Source organism: Hoplias malabaricus, chromosome Y, assembly GCF_029633855.1.
Source record: "Hoplias malabaricus isolate fHopMal1 chromosome Y, fHopMal1.hap1, whole genome shotgun sequence".
NCBI classification, from domain to species: domain Eukaryota; kingdom Metazoa; phylum Chordata; class Actinopteri; order Characiformes; family Erythrinidae; genus Hoplias; species Hoplias malabaricus.
In genome coordinates this window covers 48,572,940-48,594,123 of record NC_089820.1, presented here as the reverse complement: position 1 = coordinate 48,594,123, position 21,184 = coordinate 48,572,940, and the positions used below count along the sequence as shown (strand labels likewise).

Below are 21,184 nucleotides of genomic sequence, written 5' to 3'. Positions count from 1 at the left end.
GTTTCACTATTGTTTTTATGTCAGCAACATCAGAATATATTTGACTGCACCACTGATGAAGCTAGATAGCACCTCAGGGTGCTGTGGACCACTGTTGTGAAAGGCTGACGTACACTGGTCCGTATCCTACAACCTCCAGAAAATGCTGTTATAGCTAATTGGCTGATTGTTAAATAAAGTCTAATAATATCTAAATGTCTATAACGTAACGTTTCAAGTTGCCCCACCCCTAACCTGCAATAATTCCTCATTCACCCACATTAAAAAATTCTAGCTATGCCACTGGCATACACCCGGTCATATATTTGCATCCACATACACACACTGAGGGTCCCATAATAGTTGAACACCTACATTTGGACACACACTCATCATTCAGGTACTTTGATATCATATGGATACAGTTTGAATTTGGTGAGAGGAAGAATCGATAAATGTGAGGAAGAGTCACTACATCATTAAAGTACAAATTAGCTTTTCTTCCAACAGGAACATTCATGTGAATGTAAATGTAAATGTACAGCAAGGAAAGGAATCAATACATCTTTCTCACACACTCACACACACACACACACACACACACACACACACACACACACACACACCCATGCAACAGATCATATGCTGACATCTTAAATCTAGTCAATATGTAAATGACTTTATATAACAGTATTCAGTGTTCAGTATTTTTTGGAAGTTTAAAGTAGCTTTAAGTAATTATATTTAGTAAAAGGTGTACTGCAAACAGTGGCACGTTGGCGCAGCATGTAGTGCCACACAGCTCTGAGGACCTGGAGGTTGTGGGTTCAAGTCCTGCTCCGGGTGACTATCTGTGAGGAGTTTGGTGTGTTCTCCCAGTGTCTGCGTGGGTTTCCTCTGGGTGCTCCGGTTTCCTCCCACGGTCCAAAAACATGTTGGTAGGTGGATTGGCAACTCAAAAGTGACCGAGTGTGTGAGTGAATGTGTGATTGTGTCCCCCCCCCCCAGGGTGTTTTCCAGTGACTCCGGGTAGGCTCCGGACCCACCATGACCCTGAATTGGAGAAGCAGTTATAGACAAAGAATGAAAGAATGAATGAATATTCTTATAAAATGGTATTATTTTTATTACACTGATCTCAGAATGAGAAATGTTAGATATATTGACTAGATTTAAGTTGATTTCACTTGCCAATATATGACCTTTTTGCAGTGAAAAATGTCATGCAAAAGCCAATGATATAGAAAACTAAAATCTCCAGTTCTTAAATATATATGCACTCACAAGCACACACCCATTGAGATGAACACAGTGACAATAACACACACACGCACACACACACACACACACACACACACACACACACACACACACACATAGAGAGCAAACATACAGCACGATACTGATAGACAATACTGACGCGCAGGACTAAGGGCTACAGCACACGCTATAGCAAATGCAAAATGACATCACAAGGCTCGCCCTGTGACCGCACACCTGTGCTGCTAGGATTCTATCCTACACTTTCTTGCAAAAAATTAAAATAAAATAAGGGATCAGCAGACATCTAGCAAATGAAGTGCATTAATAAAGCGCATTGTGTATATTGTCTATGTGGCGTGTGTGTTAGACAAGGCTTCTGATGGAAAAAACAGGCTTAAATGGAAGGTTAAAAACAAGAAAAAAAAAACCCAAAAAAAGACGTACACCTAGGCGGCTAGTTATAGGATGCTACTGCTGAAATGTTTAAATGTGTTTCCGATATTACACTATCGACTTAAGGGTATTGAAAGAAGTGAGGGAAAAAGGATAGAGAAAAGTCTCAACCAGGTTTCACCCTCTGTGTACATCCCTCTATCCATCCATCCATCCATTCAGTGGTGGAGTCTGGTGGTCTGTTGGTTGGTGAGTGTGTGATTGAGTGAGAGTGAGTGCATGTGTGTGTGTGTGTGTGTGTGTGTGTGTGTGTGTGTGTGTGTATTTGTGTTTATGTTAATGTTCATCCCCAGGTGAGGGAGAAATAGACCAGGTAAGCGTTGCTCTCATTTCACTTGTGAGCGGTTTTCCTTCATGGGGTTCTTCAAGCTCTTTTTTTCATTTCTCCTCTTTCTCTTTTTTTCCTTGTTGGAATCCTCACATTCTGAGAAAGAATAAAACAGACCTGGTCACTTATGACATATTCTCCACTCATTGTCTGTGTTATTCTGTACATCTGCAAGTCCATTTGTGCCAACTGTACACTACAATTAATACTGTGATACACTTAAAGCATTGGGAACTCATTTTGATTTTTTTTTTTTTGTATAATTCAGTAAAAAACACAAAACAGAAATATGATAAATATCCACTTAAACATAACCAGTACAACTCTCCTCTCAATGTAGAATGGGCAGTCCTAAAAGTGGGTAATTACTATTACCCTGACCAATCAAAAGGCTACAATAGCTACGCCTCCTCTCTGAGTCGAAGAGATTGGTGAGCTAAAGCTTGGTAGCCATTAGTGAGCGAGCTAGCTATCCAGCTATTCACCAAGCTATGTGGAAGGAATGAAAGACATAAACAGAGCAAACAGAACATTACAGAATGAGCCTGAATGGATTAAGTGTGCGTACAACAGATATAGCAGCAACACTTGGTTGACGTGTTTAACTGAGTATCAGCGGAGATAGCAGCCACACTGGGCCGGCGCACAGGAGCAGGCTGTGGAGCAGGCAGACTTACTCGGTCAGCAGTGCAGTAGAGTAGCAGCGGTGATAACGGCCACACTGGGCTGGCATGTACAGCAGAGTAGTAGCGGGGATAACAGCTACACTTGGTCGACAGTACAACAGAGTAGCAGCGGGGATAACAGCTACACTCGGTCGACAGTACAACAGAGTAGCAGCGGGGATAACAGCTACACTCAGTCGACAGTACAACAGAGTAGCAGCGGGGACAACAGCTACATTCGGTCGACAGTACAACAGAGTAGCAGCGGGGATAACAGCTACACTCAGTCGACAGTACAACAGAGTAGCAGCGGGGACAACAGCTACATTCGGTCGACAGTACAACAGAGTAGCAGCGAGGATAACAGCTACACTCGGTGCACAGTACAACAGAATAGCAGCAGGGATAACAGCTACACTCGGTCAACAGTACAACAGAGTAGCAGTGGGGATAACAGCTGCACTCAGTCAACAGTACAATAGAGTAGCAGTGGGGATAACAGCTACACTCGGTGCACAGTACAACAGAGTAGCAGCAGGGATAACAGCTACACTCGGTGCACAGTACAACAGAGTAGCAGCGGGGATAACAGCTACACTCAGTCGACAGTACAACAGAGTAGCAGCGGGGACAACAGCTACACTCAGTCGACAGTACAACAGAGTAGAAGCGGGGATAACAGCTACACTCGGTCGACAGTACAACAGAGTAACAGCGGGGACAACAGCTACATTCAGTCGAAAGTACAACAGAGTAGCAGCAGGGATAACAGCTACACTCGGTGCACAGTACAACAGAGTAGCAGGGGGGATAACAGCTACACTCGGTTGACAGTACAACAGAGTAGCAGTGGGGATAACAGCTACACTCGGTTGACAGTACAACAGAGTAGCAGTGGGGATAACAGCTACACTCAGTCGACAGTACAACAAAGTAGCAGCGGGGATAACAGCTACACTCAGTCGACAGTACAACAGAGTAGCAGCGGGGACAACAGCTACATTCGGTCGACAGTACAACAGAGTAGCAGCGAGGATAACAGCTACACTCGGTGCACAGTACAACAGAGGAACAGTGGGGATAACAGCTACACTCAGTCGACAGTACAACAGAGTAGCAGCGGGGACAACAGCTACACTCAGTCGACAGTACAACAGAGTAGCAGCGGGGATAACAGCTACACTCGGTCGACAGTACAACAGAGTAACAGCGGGGACAACAGCTACATTCAGTCGACAGTACAACAGAGTAGCAGCAGGGATAACAGCTACACTTGGTGCACAGTACAACAGAGTAGCAGGGGGGATAACAGCTACACTCAGTCAACAGTACAACAGAGTAGCAGTGGGGATAACAGCTACACTCGGTCGACAGTACAACAGAGTAGCAACGGGGATAACAGCTACACTCAGTCAACAGTACAACAGAGTAGCAGTGGGGATAACAGCTACACTCGGTCGACAGTACAACAGAGTAGCAGTGGGGATAACAGCTACACTCAGTCGACAGTACAACAAAGTAGCAGCGGGGATAACAGCTACACTCGGTCGACAGTACAACAGAGTAGCAACGGGGATAACAGCTACACTCAGTCGACAGTACAACAGAGTAGCAGCGGGGATAACAGATACACTCGGTCGACAGTACAACAGAGTAGCAGCGGGGATAACAGCTACACTCGGTCGACAGTTCAACAGAGTAGCAGCGGGGATAACAGCTACACTCGGTCGACAGTACAACAGAGTAGCAGCGGGGATAACAGCTACACTCGGTCGACAGTACAACAGAGTAGCAGCAGGGATAACAGCTACACTCGGTCGACAGTACAACAGAGTAGCAGCTGGGATAACAGCTACACTCGGTCGACAGTACAGCAGAGCTCAATGTTTCACATAACAACAAATAAAGTTCAAAATCAGTTCCCATTCGCTTCAATATTGTCAGTAGGCTGTGAACATTCATTAAACATGTGCTCTGAAAATATTGGTATCAACAGGTATTTTGCCAAGGCCATTGCTGCATTATCAGCCTCCACTGTTCTCAGAAGGTGATGGTAGAACAAAACCAATGAGAATTTGATGGCATTCTACCTCAAGAACATTTGTGAGGTCAGGTACTGAGAAGTCCTGGATTATAGAAATGACTTCAACTGTTTCCAGAGGATTTACACACTTCTAGGGTACACTAAAGTCAAATGTATGCTTCTGCATCAACTCTTTACCATAAGCAACGTGTCATTCCTACATAGCAGTATATTGTACATCGTAGCCTGACATGCACCTACACAGAATTGTAACTATGGGTTGTGATTGTTCACAATGTGTAACAACTTAAGGAAAAAAACCTTGCTATTTGTAACTGGGACCCAGGCAGAAACATTACTACTGATATGAAGGTCAGTACAAATACAAATAGCTAATGCTCAACTCAACATTTTTAACTGCTGTTAACATCTTCCATTTCTTTGCAGTCATTAACATCAATTACATTTTTAACATACTGTATACATCTAAACCAGTTAGGGTTAGACTTTTGTGTTCACAGCATGTGAACACAGCATGACTGTCATACTGTAAGCATTTCAGTTATGAACCAATCATTATCTTAATTAGCCAAGTGTCCTTCACTAAAAGCAACATGTGATAATAACAATGTGGAAATGACTTCAGTGAAACAAAGGAAGTGAACAAACTGTTTTGTTAAGATTTGCTGTTTGATAAATATAAGAGTGTGAGTGTGTGTGTGTGTGGGGGGGGAGTGGGTGTGTGCTTGAAATTCAAGTATGACAATGATCCAAGCCTTAATTTCTGTCTGTCTGTAAATTAATCGTCTGTCGCTTTCATTCAGTGATCGAGACATTCCACTGTGTTAAAGTCAGCCTCACCTCCAGAGGAGTGACTCCACGCGGCTGATGATGTCAGAGAGATCAAAGGGCAGGGGCATGTCAGGGTCATCACTGCTCCAGTACGGTCGGTCCACTGGTGCCTCCTCGGGGGGTAAAGTCTGCGCCAGGCTCGACTGGCATCTGCAGAAGCATAGAAATACCCATAAAACTCAGGTTAATCTCTGATGCTGCTTCAGTGCTGAAGAAAAACATGCATAGCTGCTTCTATCCATCATTCCACTGTGAGCAGACAAATCAGCACTGTGGGTCTGAAAGGATGTGCAGCTGTCGGCTAGTGTTGCACTGATACTGGCACTTAAACACAGTATCAGTATCGGATACAGAGAGCAACGGTACCATCGGTGTGTTTGAAATAGCCCACTACTCACTATTCCCTACATGTAGATAGTACACAGGGCACTTTTCAGGACACACCCCATGAAGCAGATACTGACGCGCATGTACGCCGCTAGATGCAGCTCCAATTTAAGTCTGAGCAGATTGTAAACAGACTGGGTGTTTCACATTACACAACTGGTTTTGTCGATTTTAACGACCCCCAACCAAACACACAACTCGAGTTTCCTAGGAGACACAGATAAATACAGACGTACAAGTCTCTGCGGTTATTGTTTGCGCTGATGTTTGTATAGATTCACAAAGAACAAAACCTGTAAAAATGGGTCGTGGATGTGAAAACTCAGTCAGAGAAGTCTCCACACACTGCAGCAGGAGCTGGAGATTAGGAGAATAGCACATAGTTGCGGCTATGTTCCACCTTAAATGGTTCAGAAACAGTGCTAGCGCACGGCAGTGTTGCGTCATTACAGGTGGAATGGAAAACTGCAATACAGTTCAAATAAAGACTGTAACAGTGAGTTTTGTGATTCACTATGTCCTCCTACAGGTAATACTCGTCATTTGGGGACATGTGCATCCAGCACTATGTAAGATATTGTATATATATATATATATATATATATATATATATCATTTTTTTTTTTTTTTTTTTACCATTTAATCCGTCCTTCGCTGTAGAGCTCCACTGCATGCGCCTGTGTTTACTTTCTGTGCTCTGTTCTCATTGGCCGTTGAAGGTACTCATTCAGCCTTGAGTTAGTGAGAGTTTACACTATGCGACTACGTCCAAAGTCGGGTCGAAAAAGTCAAACATTTGATGTGCTGCGACTGGTCTGAAATGCGATTTTGAGGCAAAAATATTTAGAATCGGGCTAAAAGTCATGTAGTGTAACCCCAGCTTAAGGCATGCCAAAGAACACTGACTTCATTCAAGCAACCACAAAAGAAGCACGCTAACACGGGTCAGCAGCAGTCCTTAAAGTGCAGTTAATTCAAGCTTATTAAAACTTATTAACGATACAGAACACTGCTTTAACAAAATAAAATCTGTAAGTATAGCAATATAAATATCTGGATTTATAGGCACCTGTCTAGTAGTTAAGACAGATTGAGTTGGTATCAGTACTTCGGCAAATACTTGAACATGAAATATCGGTATTGGTATCGGAAGGGAAAAATTAGTATCGGTGCATCCCTAATGACAACTGACACTAGCTGGACCTAAGCCTTTCTAAATGTCTATGAAGGTTTTTCCCAGTTGTAATTAAAGGATTACGTAGGTGTTGTGTAGTCATATGTAACACTGCTCCTCAGTAAGTGTTAGCAGATTTACCTTGTTGCGTTGGGTAGATTTTAGGATAAACATGTGGTTATGACAAGATTAAGATCAAAGGGTTAATAATAATAATAATACACAAAAAGGGTGATGAAATTATAGGTGTGTGCTTGTGTAAATAGCTTGTTTTAAGCACTAAACATGCAAAACAAGTATGTGTGACACAGGGAGTTGCACACAATCACTTCACCACACACACACACACACACACACACACACACACACACACACACACACACACACAAACACACACAAACATTTCCTGCTCTTCTTTATGACACCTACTAAAAAGCTCAAGTGGTAGAATGAAGGGTGTGTGAGTGTGTGTGTGTGTGTGTGACAAAGTGTAAAAGTCCCGATGCTGCCTCGGAGCGATGCCTCAGGAATGTGGCCTGCTGAAATCCTACAAGAGCATGTGCTGTAAATCATCCACTGAACACACCTGCGCTTGTACTGACCAAACACCTGGTCAGGTACATACAGGCCTCAACTCAATTTCTTCACACACACACATACACATATACGCACACACATATACACACATGCTTTGATCTCATTACATTACACTCCAGCATGAGGCTGATTTATGAGCATACTGTTCACACTGCAACCAGCCCAATTCTCCTTAAATGACTTTGCATAAATGTAGCAGAGAACATGAAGTGTGTGTGAATGCATATGTGTGTGTGTGTGAGAGAGAGAGAAAGAAAGACTACTTGCCATCAACATAAATCATTGTGCTGTGCTAGATGGCTATGACTCCTGACCTGAAAGTAAAGAGCAGTCCTCTAGTGTGCAGACTACATCCACATTACATATTATTAAAAGAAGAAACACTGCCTTTTCTCTAATGTGTGTGCAGAATCACGTAGGTTTGTATTGCCACTTTTGTGGGGTCCTTCCATTCATTTCTATACTGTGGCTATCAGAAGGACCTTCACAGTCGAGGCCCAAAACACATGTAATATGTAATGTAACATAAAGTAACAATTTTATTTGAAGTCATACACACTTCTGACTAGGGTTCGATTCCCAGCACAAGCAGGAACACCACACACTGATAAGAGACCTTGTGCACAACCCTAAACACTGCATAAGCCTAGAAATGTGCTCTGGATAAGAGCGTCTGCTGCATGAAGAAAATGTGACGTAATATAATTACTCTTCCTAGTTCAGAACTCTTTACACTTGAGGTGATAAGAAGCAGTGGTCATCATGTAATAAATGCATATTAAACCATTCAAACTGTGATTTTAAAGGAACGCCGGGTAGTAGTTTCACCTTAAATCCGTGAGATGGCTACAATATGGGAGGCTTTAAATACTTACAATGTTGCAAAAATGTTGGTCCCCACAAAGCATTTAATACATGTCCAAACACACACACACTCACACGGTGAAAGGCCCTGAAAGGCCTGAGAAATGGAGTGTGTTATGGATGGCTGTGGGTCCTTTAGCGGTCAGGGGACGATTCCTGTCCGGCACTGTTTGTGGTTATATATTTTGTAAGGGCCACTTAATGGAGGACCGGGCGTCCACTTAAGTGCTGCATCCTTGCCTGCGAGGGTCTCCATAGCGACAGCTTTACAAACTGCAGACCACATTAACATATAGCACATCCATATATCTTCTATGCTTCGCATCAAGGTTTGATACCAGCATCTGTTAACATGGGCTAAGTACCATAATGCTGTGCATCAGTTCATAAATAATATGATTAGGTGACCTTGGGGCTGGGGACGAGGGTGGGTGTTTAAATGAGCTCATCATTTATTTATGCCAAGAATTAAAGGAAGCAGCATGGCAGAGCAGAACACTACACTAACCTTAAGCCAACTCACACATGTTTAATTTGGGTCAGGACACTGATATGCTAACGTATGCATTCACATCCGGAATGTCAATCTGTTCGTTTTAAATTTGTTACTTCCAACTGAGGGCAAAAGGTAAAAAAACAAACACATAAACAAACAAACAAATGAATAAATCTTTGTCATAAACCCACATTCTACTTGGATTTCTAATATATTTGCATTTGTTTTTTGGTGGTGCACATAAACACTAATGGATGTGTTTAAAAAGTAACTTTTATACTGTGATTTTACAGTGACTCTTTCAGTTAATAACATGGGAGGCCTCCAGTCCAGTGATTATGATATATATATATATAAATAGAGGCACAGTTAATATATGAGGCAGCACAGTACAACAGTCACACAGCTCCAGTCTGTGAGGAGTTTGGTGTGTTCTTCCTGTGTCCACGTGGGTTTCCTCTGGGTGCTCTGGTTTCCCCCCACGGTCCAAAAACACACGTTGGTATGTGGATGAGCTGCTTAAAAGTGTCTGTAGGTGTGAGTGAATTTGTGAGTGTGTGTCTGTGGACTGGTGCCCCCTCCAAGGTGTGTTCCTGCCTAATTCTGTATATGCTCTGGACCCACTGCAACCCTGAACTGAATAAGCAGTTACAGACAATGTTTGAATATATGTATATATATATATATATCCAAAAATGATCATCCACAAATCAGAACCATTTAGTGATTAATCTCACAAGCAGACACAATCATTTGATCCCATGCATACATGCAGACACACACACACACACACTGTGCATACACACATTCACACTTGAGCACAAAGGTCAGCCTGCAGTGAGTTCCGTTCCGCTGGGACGCTGGGGCAGGATTGTGTGATACATAATTAATGTACAGAGACATTCGGCATTAAACAGCAGCGTTCTCAGCGGTGCTCTCTCAGCATTAATGCTAACTGCTATGAAAACGACTGTAATCATTTGTGAGAATGAGATCGTTTCGTCACAGTGCCCCGTTTTACGTTACTGATCCTACACCCATCATGCCAGCTGTAATGACTAGGTGTCACGGTGAATGACTGACTGTTTGATGTTTCCTAACATCCATTCACACACTTAATCACACCTAGCATCACTTCTGAAACCTCCCAGCGTTCTTAGAGTGCCTCACCAGGCCACAAAATCTCCATTCCTGAGATCCAATTTCTGTAGCAATGGGAATAAAAACATATACATGATTAAGTTACTTGAATATGTATCTCCATTAATTTATGCATATACAATATAGCACAAAGATGCCCCCATGTTTATACTATATTGCAGTCACACAGCTCCAGGGACCTGGAGGTTGTGGGTTCAAGGGTGTCTGTAAGGAGTTTGGTGCATTCTCCCTGTGTGCACGTGGGTTTCCTCCCACGGTCCAAAAACACATGTTGGTGGGTGGATTGGTGATTCAAAAGTGTCCATAGGTGTGAGTGTGTACCACCCTGAGAAGGACTGGCGCCCCCTCCAGGGTGTGTTTCTGCTTTGCACCCAATGATTCCGGGTAGGCTCCAACACACTGCGACCCTGAGCGGTTACAGACAATGAATCAAAGAATGAATAAATGAGGTCAAAAATGTTTTGGACCTAAAATAACAAACACCTGGAAGTGGGAATTTGGAGTTGGGAATCATACAAATAATATGTCAGCATCTGTAAATATGTACTGAGTCTTTATGTTACTGCTCTAAAGTGAATTCCATTTGACATTTGACAGACACTCATATCTAGAGTGACTTGAAATTTTAATAATTATACTCTCCATTAGGAGTCTTGCCCAATGACTCTTATTTGAGTAACGTTCTGTTCCTACCTAAGCTGGGATCAGAACCCTAGTCTGCTGTACTAATGGCAGTGATGATATCCACTACACTATTCCAGAATCTCATTTAAAAATAGAGAAATGCCCTCCATTAGTATTGATGCCATGCTGATTTGACGTCATATGCCACACACACTGCACCCCAATTTTACCAGGTGGGAATTCCCATTACAAGTGTTATTTTTAACCTTGTCAGTGGTTGGAAATTCAGATCTGCACTCGCCCAGCCGTGAACACTTGATTTCGGAATTTCTATGGCAATGAGAATGCAAATACACACACAAGTACCTATCGAAACGAACTCACGCACTCGCATCAAATAAAGCAAGTAAGGTCGAAGCAGGCGGAGAGACGTGTTGAATGTGTGAATTGTTTGGGGAGGGGGGCGGGGGGTGTCTGTGGAGCGCCCCCATATATAGATTAACCTCTCTCAGATACAGGCCAAGCCTCTCCCATCTGGGCCACGTTCAGCAGAGATTGGCAATACAATCACTCATTTCAATTTGCCCTGAAACCTTATAGCCCTAGTGCCAGACCTGCTGAAATAGCATGCTAATGTGAAAGGTATCTATGATCCTATTGCCCGTAGGTCCACTCGAGCTTGCTCGCTCGCTAACGTCCTCTCTCTCGCACGCCCAAAGCACTTGAACTTCAACTGCCGCTCCCCCGCTGCAGCCGTTCTCGTTCTTTTGTCTCGCGCAAAGAGTCCGAAACTAACCACTTTAGCTAAAGTGAGTGTTAATTATGGACAGCCAAAGCAGTCAATAGAAGGTTAATGCAGGAGTCACAGGATAAATTCCTTTAAGCATTGCATCACTTGGCCATCTCCCGACTAACCCCTCTGCCTGATCAATACGTTTTACTGTAATGCTCTCTCCATCGATCCACCGCTTAGCCCTCGCTCCGGACACGCTAGAAAGAAAGGACGGAGGGATAGGAAGTCAGAGAGAGAGAGAGAGAGAAGCAGAGGTAGTAGGAGAGAAAGAGAAAATCTACAAGTAAATGAAATGATTAATGCCTCCTCTGACCCCACTGTTTTCCTACACCTTCTATCTCTCTCCTCAATCCTCTGCTAGATGTATTGGGCAGGGCTCCTGGCTGGATCCGAGTCCATCCATTGGACGCAGTAATAAGGCAGCGGACACTTGCTCCAAGGGTCCGCATTAAAAGCCTGCTGTGCTCTTAACGGCATGGAAAACGTGCTTAATAACGACATCAGTGTTTCCATGCGGGGCAATTACCCTGATGAATGTGGGCTCCGGGACAGGGAGGAAATAGCTAGGTACACAGATGGGAGACAACGCTTATTGGGATAGCGCCACGGGAGGTCATTTATAAGCCCGCTGCTACAAATGGGCTTGTTTGATTACCGCATTAAGGAGAGGTCACACCATGTTCCTGGACGACCAAAAAGCTTGAGCCATGGAAATGTGTAGACGTGTGTAAATAGGGAAGTAATATCAGGAATATTGTTAAAAATATATGTCAGAAGCAAACAAATTTATTGACTATGTTAACTCAATATACTCTTCCCAATATTTCACTGTTTATTTCACTTTGTGATATTTTCTTTTTTTTTTTTTTACATTTTAAAAACCTTCCTTACATTCCTTACTAAAAATGAATCCTTTACAGCAGAGACTTTTGACCTTTTTCCAACACAAAGAGTGGACTAATGAAGTATGGAGCAGTGGAACTGTGTTCTTTGTGTCTTTGGAATGTGTGGGAGTGACCTGGTCCAAAACAAATCATCCAGCATCATTATCTGACCTTGCAAAGATTTCTGTGGCAGAATGTAAACACTTCTTAGAAAAATATGTTTTACTGTTACAAAGTGGAATACTATCCTCGATTTAATAAGAAATATTAAGAAATGTTGGAAATAATGGTGTCCAAATACTATAAAGTACAAGCTTTGAACTTGCAGATATCTGTTTTAGGAATGAAGCAACTCAATGACTGGTTTCTCTCGCACACCACTAAAATAATCTTGTTTCTACATTCATTGTCCATGTTATCAGCTCCACTGATCATAGTTCTACTGCTTTGCATAGATTATTAACCTCTGTTCACCCACTTCTTCAATGGTCAGGACCCCCAAAAGATCACGAAAGTGCAGGTATAAATTGTGTGGTTCTCAGCACTGAGGTGACACGGACATGGTGGTGGTGGGTTAGTGTGTGTCGTGCTGCTAAAACTGGATCAGACACAGCAGTGTTGCAGAGAATAATCCACAGACTAAAAATATCCAGCCAACAGTGTCCTGTGGGCAGTTTCCTCTGATATCTGCTCTGTTGTGGTTTGGTGGAGGATCACACTGATCAATGAACGACATTCTGTTTGAACACTACGCAGTTGTGTGAGTCGCTCTGGATAAGAGCATCTGCTAAATGTTGGAAATGTAAATGTGAAAAAGGGTTAGAAAAGTATGCAGAGCAACAGATTGATCATGTATGATCAGTGGAGCTGAAAAAATGAACTAGTTTAGAAACAAGGAGGTAAATTCAGTGTTATGACTGATTAGGGAAAATACATTTAGGAACCTCTGCACAAGGGGTGGGGTTATACACTGCTTCACATCAATGACACTACGTGGCCTTGTCATTTGGGTAGGTTTATTTTTACAGGATAGTGTTACATTCGTACGTGATTAAGGATACTGAATATTGTTAAGAGAACGGGGTGAGGTTTTCCTCATAATGCCGTACCAGGTGTGCAGCTGGGTGTTTTCTTATGCTTTGATCGGGCACATCCAGAGAATGCAATCAAACGAGTCATGCAAAAACAGGTTGTGTGGCTCATAAATCACAACCTGGAATGAACAGTTTGTGTTTACAATTGCAACACTCAATATGACAACTTGTCTTCATTCACCTTCCAGAGGAATCTTTAAACACGGTCATGACAATCTCAGAGGTTTTTTGATCCTCATCAAAGAAGCCTTCGAGAAGCAGTGAACTGAAGGTGAAAGTAGAATGACTTGACGTTGGTGCGATATACAGTGATTGAATGGTAATAGAACCACAAGTGCCATTTACTCTGTCAGTAAACACAGTGAACTAATCCTGGAAGCAAAGCTGTTGTTTCTATTAATACTGATTATAAAACATCTGCAATGATTAAAGGGGGCACATAATACCTCCTTCCCCACAAGTTAACAAAGTTGCCTGGGGTCTAACTGGAGCTGTGACACGCTTTGGCCAAAATATCACAAGGATCAAACTCCACAGCAGCATTCTTTACCAGTCTAAACAGCCCTGTTCCGAATGGCTAGTTTCAGCGCCTGTTACTTTAAATGATAACTAGCCACAGCTCAGGTCGACATGAGTGCTCCAAGATTGAGAAGCAGAAGTTCTGGGTTTTAGCCATTTTTACTTGGTTATCTTTCTTCTCTGTTCTCTTTATCTTCATGTTTTATTGTATTTAACCTCATCTTTGCGCTCTCACATGAATGTGGGTCTAGAGCAGTGATTGAATGCAGAAAAGTAGACGTGACTTCCACAACAGAATGACTGATATTATCTCATGTGTGCTGATTTAGGCGAACCACAAATGGGTGGTTTTATTTCATATTTTGTGAGATGGTGTGCTCCAGATTCCAAAGTTAATATGCAACTGACATTTTTATAATCTGTTCCCTTTAAAGTGCTAGTTCGGCAGTAAGTAACTAACCAGAATCAATTTCTTAAGAATTTCCATTATCATGGAAGATATTTATGTTACAGGAAGTCTGCTATTTAGCTATGTACTGTACCTCTGACAAATGTAAAAGGCAAAAGCATGACATGGAGTGCCAAAAACCACATCATTAAGTCTGCTGGAAATTAATTAAGTTGGAATCAAGAGAGTGGTTTAGACATGCAGGTGGTATAGTAATCATTAGTGTGGTATGTGCTTCCTTTACTTGTAAGCTGAATTATAATTTAACATCTTTACTGATTGACAACATTTGAGTATTGCTTTATCGTTCACACTATTCCATTAATCAATGTTCTCAGCATCATACAGGGATTAACAGGAGGTTTGTCCGCATTTGAAACAGCGACAACTTATATACGTCCAAGCAGGCCTTAGACTAAATATTGGGATATTTCTATGAGGATTTGATGGAATTGAGACACGAGCAGAAGTAAGGTCAGGTACAAATATTGGAGGATTAGTTCTGGACCATAAAAGCCACTCTAGCTCAATCCAAATGTATTGGAAAGTACAGAATCACGCCATGAATCCATCTTTTCAGGGAATGAAGTTCCACTCTTTTTCAGCCCAATGCTAAGGGCTTTAAACCCCTCTAGCCAATGACTGACATTGCACATGGCGACCTTAAGCTCATGCACTGTCTCATTCCATTTCATGTTATACTATGGAGGTGATACAAGTTTTCTCTGAACATCTGAATGTCCCCAGTGGGTGCAGCTGGTTCTACACTCTTAGTTCATTGGCAGTAATTTTGTTTAGATCTTTGATAGACAGAACCATATATAACACATTCTCCATCAGTCTGAAGAACCCAATTCACCATGCAAATTGTGAATGTATGTTTTAGGCGGAGCCATTATCTTTACTATAGAACCTTTCGCATGTTTGTCAGTCCTGATTTAATGTTTTGTTCATGCTTTTCTCTCTGTCTGATCACCCATAAGGATTTAATTTTGAGCCTGATCCGAACCACAGTCAGTCTCTATTCAGATGATTGTTTTGAGTCATTCCTGTTATGATCGTTATGAGTTGTTGCCTTTGGGAAGATGCGCTGTAAGCAAAACAGAACACACCTGTACTGAAATGAGGAACAAGTGAAATATGACAAAGGTGTAAAAGTAAAATTGCCTTGGGCATTTTGCTGCTATGTGTGTGTGTGTTTATGCGTGTATGTGTGTGTGTGTGTGTATACAGTTGCAAGGAAAATGCTGGTCAAATTACATGCATTGTTTATTAGTAATCATAACCTGTACAAGGAACTATATTAATATAAAGAACCCGTATGAAGATATCTTTGCTGAAAGATTTTGGTGGAAAATAAAGCTGCTCACCAGGGTGTTCTTCAGTACACTGGACTGGACATGACCTTCTATATTATTGCATATGATCTGACAAAGGTTTAGTGCAAGCGGATCAAGAATGTCTCATGAAAATATGTGAAATAAAAAGAATAACCAGTAACTAAATGGTGAAATATTCTACCCCATTCCCGCAAGTTAAAACCTATCTCCAGGGTCTTAATGAAATGTCTGTGATATGCTTTGGCAAACACCACAAGGGAAAAACAACACAGCACTTTTTAAACACCCATATTCAGAATATCTTGTTTAGTGCCTTTTCCTTTAAATGAGAATGAGCCACACACAGCTCAATGTCAAGAAAGCAGCAGTGCCACAACATGCCCAACCCTGTGATTGGAGATATTCAAATGAGGGTATTGTACAATCCACATTTATCCCTTTGTTTCTGACTACAGCTTATATAAATACTAATTAACAAATAAATACATAAATAAATAAATTGTTTCTGTGCTGTTTTATTTCACAATTTGTAAGTTGTTGGGCTCCAGATCCTCAAATTAATATGCAAATGCACTGAAGAAGTGATAATATGTCCATAACATGTCCCCTTTAAAATTGTTCTTAGACGATGAATGCTTATTTCCACATTCATTTCCATACCCAAGCATACCCAACATCACAAGAGCCCATAACACGCTCTATTGTCTAAAGCCGGTGCTGACGATGCTCTTTCCCCACGTGTGCACGTCTGTGGTGACACATCAAACAGTGTGACACATGTTCCTTTCATTATGATTCCTTAAGTTAAAAACCACTAATAAAACTACCATCTGATCTACTATTTCCTCTCATTAATGTCTGGGGGTGGGGATGTAGGCTCACATTTGCTCTTCAGAGGTTCTCAGCATGTTGGTGGCTGTTTGGGTGACTCCTTAGAACAATGAGAGTGGCTACCTTTGGGTGGGACGTCCCAAGTCGTCCCGCATGGGGAGGTCTGCCTACATCTGCACACCAAGACTCCTTATTAAACCACATGAAACAGGCCCTGAGAGTTTAAAGCTCGTAACGTCTCCTGAGACTGGGAGTCTGCGAGTCTGTGGTATTGGTGAGGATGGGAGTCCCCCTCCTTCTCTTTGGTCAGCCGAAAGCTCTACAGCAGCGGTCCAAATTTTGGTCATGTTAAAAGTACACATCGTAAAATGAAGAAAAATCTATTTTTTGGCCTAAGCAGCTTTATAAGACGGAGAACATTCATCACTAACAGCCATTGGCTACATGTCCCACTTGCTATTGTCGTATTGTAGTTGACTCATTCCTGTAAGAATTGTGGTCACCACTGGTCTACACCCTGATCATAGAAGAAGAAAGAAAGAGAGGGGGGTTGAACAAGCGTAGCACACTTCCACCCCAACTGGGTTGTTTGATGTGGCAAGAGTGGGTGGTTAGGTCCCGGTCAGACCAGATGCTGTCCATGCACACACACGCACTCTCGCAGCAAGGTGGCTGCTAAATGGCCTTCATAATTGGGGTAATAAAACTGGACGCAGGTCTGTAACCAATTGCGAAGGCCTGCTGTGCTCTCCAAACCTGGTGGAGGTCCATTGTGCAGTTAGCTTAGTAACAAATGACCTGACACCCTGCCTGCCCCTGCTCCTGGCTGCCCCCTCAGGCCGAGGAAAGAATGCAGCCGGGCGTTAATTTACGAGTGAGCACAAGCCCAGTTCCAATGAAGTCAGGTTGCAATAAAGGGTAGGACGGTAGGAAGAGGGCAAGTGCAAATTGTTGGCTTCTTGAAATAGCTCTTGCTTGTTTGTATATACATAAGTGCCACTAGATGAATGACCCCCTCTGGCAAACAGGAGGTCCAGAGCAGAGGTGGATGCACGGACGGGGTGTATACACCTGGAGGCCGTCCCACCCAAACTGCACCAGGTGGGCAATCCCACCTCTCCCTAAAACAAATGTTTACTCTAGATGTAGAGTTGACAGGATAAGTGTGGTGCAATTGCAGCAGCAAGCCTGTCTAACTAACTAATAGCTTACAACTAAAACCAGCCAAAACTTAGCTGATGCTTAATGAACTTCAGCTACATTAGTCTAGTTTTGTACCTCCAGTACTACAACACAAAAACATCTTGGTTAATTGGACTACAACTGGGGCAAAGGCGAGTAACAAGGAAGTCATTTTCTTTTGTCACTGACATGCTTATGTTCTCTGCAGGTATGTGGTAGTGCTTGGTGATTTCATTATCAACCTGGTAAAAATATGGACTATAAAAAATTTTTTTGATTGATTGATTCTGTTTTTCTTGAAACTCCCTTACACCAAGATAAACTCATACATCAATGCCACGAAAACATGCTGTCAGTTCTCTGAGCTCAGGCTCATCTCTGACGGTTCGAAAGAACATGGAAATGTGTTCTGTAACCAGATGTTCAGCTTGTTGTCAGGAAAACAGACATTGAGTTCTCTGTGCCAAAAATGAAAGAGACCATCAATGTTTTTTGCATCAGGTAAAGGTGAAAAAAAAGAAAGAAAAAAACGTAAACAAAACAAATTAAAACACATCTGTTCTAGTATTGGGTGGGGGTGGGGGTGGGGGTTCGTAACTGTGTCCATAGCCTGAGTGAATTACATATGGGTGAAGATACCACTAATGTGAAAGTGTATATTGGGATGTTGTAGAGACATAAGCTACCATCAAGGCAACGTCTTTTTTTCCCGGGAAGTACATGGCTTTTTCAGCAAGACAATTCCAGCCCTCATTCCAACAAAAGAGAATTCAATTCCTACCGAAGACAGACCATTTTAAAACAGAAAAAAAAAAAAAAAAACAAAAAAAAAAAAACAGGTGCTCAGAATGGATCAAAGCATATAGTTAGAGAAGGGCTACTTTTGGCATAAAAAACTTATATACTTTTATTCTTTTGGTATAAAAAGATATACTGTAAAATATTGTATTATAAAAAGGTTAAATACGCTCTTAAAGCCCCTTCACGCTTTCTGAAACACCACTCACATAATGAATTAGTCATTATTCTGACACCCAGTGGTCAGGATGTATAAGAGATTCCACACAAATGTTTGGTGGATGCCCCCATGTGAAAAGCCCACCTTATGGATCATGTAGTTGTCGTTTTAAAAAAATATATATCACAAATATTGCTTTAAAGAAAGTTAGTTTTACACCCTGAGTGTTTATTTACAAACGTGAGAAGTGAGTGAAAAATAGAGGGGATAGGGGTTGAAAATAGTTGTAAAAGAGAGAGAGGAAAAATAAAAAAAAGAGAGAGAGTGAGAGAGAGAGAGAGAGAAGGTGAAACAGAGAGGCCTGAGGGAAGGAGGTTACGAGGTTCTGAGTGCTGCAGTTTGTCACAGGCGGCCATTTGAGGGTCCATAAATCTCGGCATGATCAGGAAGGGGCTTACGGCGAGGCAGGGAGTGCTAACTCCACTTACACATGTCAGATGGGTGCACGATACTATGAAAAACTCGCTGTTCACTGGAACATACCTGTAAAACAATCACCTTTACACACACACACACACAACACATTCACATCTACCCTCACCCCTTACCTCCTACACACTCCCACAGTCGCAAGCCTTGTGGGCATCATGGGAGCCATGCAATAACTGATTTGATGAATGGTCCTGTCCTGACAGCAATAGTGGCCCACCGGTGGCCCGCATCTGACCCCAGTCACGTGACCCACCACAGCACAGAAACTCCACAATCCCCACCTGTCTTCAGGTGACAATGGGCGGTCAAATGGGGTCAGCTAATTACGGGTCTGGGACCCCCAGCCTGCATGAATAGCACTCCATTCAGTCTTTCATTGGCCTGCCACAAACAAGGCCTGTTCAGAGCAGTGAGCTATAAGAACCCAAGCATTCCTGTGTGATCTCATGAATTCACATGTCATGGGGTTAAATGGAAATTCTGGAAGAATGAAAAGGTTGGAAAGATTGGGATATAGCATGCAATGATGCAGGTACCCGCCAAGCCACAAGTTAGTCCACATGATGCACTCGAAGCCAGCTAGGTCCTCGGTTAGCCCTAGTCCTCCAAAAGAACTCTAGGTCTTGAAACGATTCTGTTCAAGATTCTTGGAAACTTTCTTGGATGCTCTATAGCAAAACTGCCCTCATTTCCATCCATTTTGATGGGAACCAAAATACATCATTGGCAGGGGAGCATGGTTCAAGTGCTGCAGTGGCTGAATGCAAAGACAAAATAAAATAAATAAATAAATAAATTTGACCCTCTACAGGGGTTGGACGATGAACCTGTAACACCTGGTTTTAGACCACAATAATTTATTAGTATGGTGTAGGGCCTCCTTTTGCGGCCAAAACAGCGTCAATTCGTCTTGGGAATGACATATACAAGTCCTGCACAGTGGTCAGAGGGATTTTAAGCCATTCTTCTTGCAGCATAGTGGCCAGGTCTCTACGTGATGCTGGTGGAGGAAAACGTTTCCTGACTCGCTCCTCCAAAACACCCCAAAGTGGCTCAATAATATTTAGATCTGGTGACTGTCCAGGCCATGGGAGATGTTCAACTTCACTTTCATGTTCATCAAACCAATCTTTCACCAGTCTTGCTGTGTGTATTGGTGCATTGTCATCCTGATACATGGCACTGCCTTCAGGATACAATGTTTGAACCATTGGATGCACATGGTCTTACTGGTTGGTCAATTAATGAAGATTGGCCACCAGGCTGGTTCAATTTAGCCATGAAACCTCCCACACTAAAATGACAGGTGTTTCAGTTTCATTGTCTAACCCCTGTAAATGATACTGATACGTCCTACAGAACTGAGAACAGTGAAGGAAAACATTCATTGAGCCTCAAGTCGTGCTGAACACAGCCCCAAAAACAGCCAGACGGAGCATTTTCCTTTTTGTATTTCCTTATATTTCCTTGTATTCTTTACAAATCAGAAATAAAAAAAATGCAAATGACTGCATCCAATTCCACTGCTTGATGATCCTTTATTTAAGGCTCTGAGCTCTTTCTGGCATTTCTTTTGTATTGACACACCCATGGACATTGTCACTGTTCGCACCCAAGAACTCAGCATTCTTTCCTTCCAGCTGGGTTCCAATTATTAAAGTTGTGAAAAAAATTTATGTTGGTGGAAACAAGCCAGACACTTTCAAATGATGTTCCAGAAGAGAAACCGAACTGGTTTCTCATCGGTGGAAGAGGGCTATATATGGCCAACATTTCT

At 42.3% G+C, this 21,184-nt stretch overlaps 1 protein-coding gene across 2 annotated transcripts in view; it reads right to left on the bottom strand.

Annotated features, from left to right (window-relative positions):
- Positions 1-1,348: 1,348 nt before the first annotated feature.
- Positions 1,349-21,184, bottom strand: part of LOC136678730 (alpha-ketoglutarate-dependent dioxygenase FTO-like) — a 183,272-nt gene continuing 163,436 nt past the window's right edge. For both annotated transcript variants that reach the window (XR_010796491.1, XM_066656844.1), the window contains 2 exons: positions 5,573-5,713; positions 1,349-2,119 (listed from right to left, as the gene is read on the bottom strand). Coding sequence is in view for 1 of the 2 variants with exons in the window: in XM_066656844.1 (XP_066512941.1) it covers positions 2,113-2,119; positions 5,573-5,713 (148 nt within the window). In the remaining variant the exon portion in view is untranslated. The remainder of the gene's footprint in view (positions 2,120-5,572; positions 5,714-21,184) is intronic.